This window comes from Trypanosoma theileri (assembly GCF_002087225.1).
Source record: "Trypanosoma theileri isolate Edinburgh chromosome Unknown TM35_Tth_28_V1, whole genome shotgun sequence".
In the NCBI taxonomy this organism is placed as follows: domain Eukaryota; phylum Euglenozoa; class Kinetoplastea; order Trypanosomatida; family Trypanosomatidae; genus Trypanosoma; species Trypanosoma theileri.
Genome location: NW_021639870.1, coordinates 216,525 through 216,913, shown reverse-complemented (window position 1 = coordinate 216,913; position 389 = coordinate 216,525). Strand labels below are relative to the sequence as shown.

Sequence of the window (389 nt, the reverse complement as noted above, 5' to 3'; positions counted from 1 at the left end):
AAAAAAAAACCTCTTCTGTTTTTTTAATAAAAGATTCTACCACCTGTTTGTTCAACCATTGCATCTATGACATCATCGTCCTCCATACCCAAATCCTTTGGAGTTTTTGATTCATCAATGGGTGATCCATCAAAGAGAAAGCGAACACTGCTGCGAGAGATACCCTGTTTCTTACAATAGGCATCAATGAGTTTCTTTAGCTGTGTAGCGGCTTTAATACGGAAAAACATCTCAGCTCCATCTGCGTTCACAACCTTAATAGATATCACTGGAGTTTCCGCCTTTACTGCAGTCTCTTCTGCAGTTGTACCATTGTTATTATTATTGTGGTTTTCGTTGTTTTCGTTGTTGTTGTTATCTGCACCGCCTTCCATTTGTGATCAACACAA

At 38.8% G+C, this 389-nt stretch overlaps 1 protein-coding gene across 1 annotated transcript; it reads right to left on the bottom strand.

Annotated features, from left to right (window-relative positions):
- Positions 1-23: 23 nt before the first annotated feature.
- TM35_000281700 (small ubiquitin protein) lies at positions 24-374 on the bottom strand (the record flags this gene model as incomplete). The annotated part of the gene is made up of 1 exon (XM_029028201.1): positions 24-374. The coding sequence occupies one exon, from the start codon at positions 372-374 to the stop codon at positions 24-26; it is 351 nt and encodes a 116-aa protein (XP_028880520.1).
- Positions 375-389: the final 15 nt, after the last annotated feature.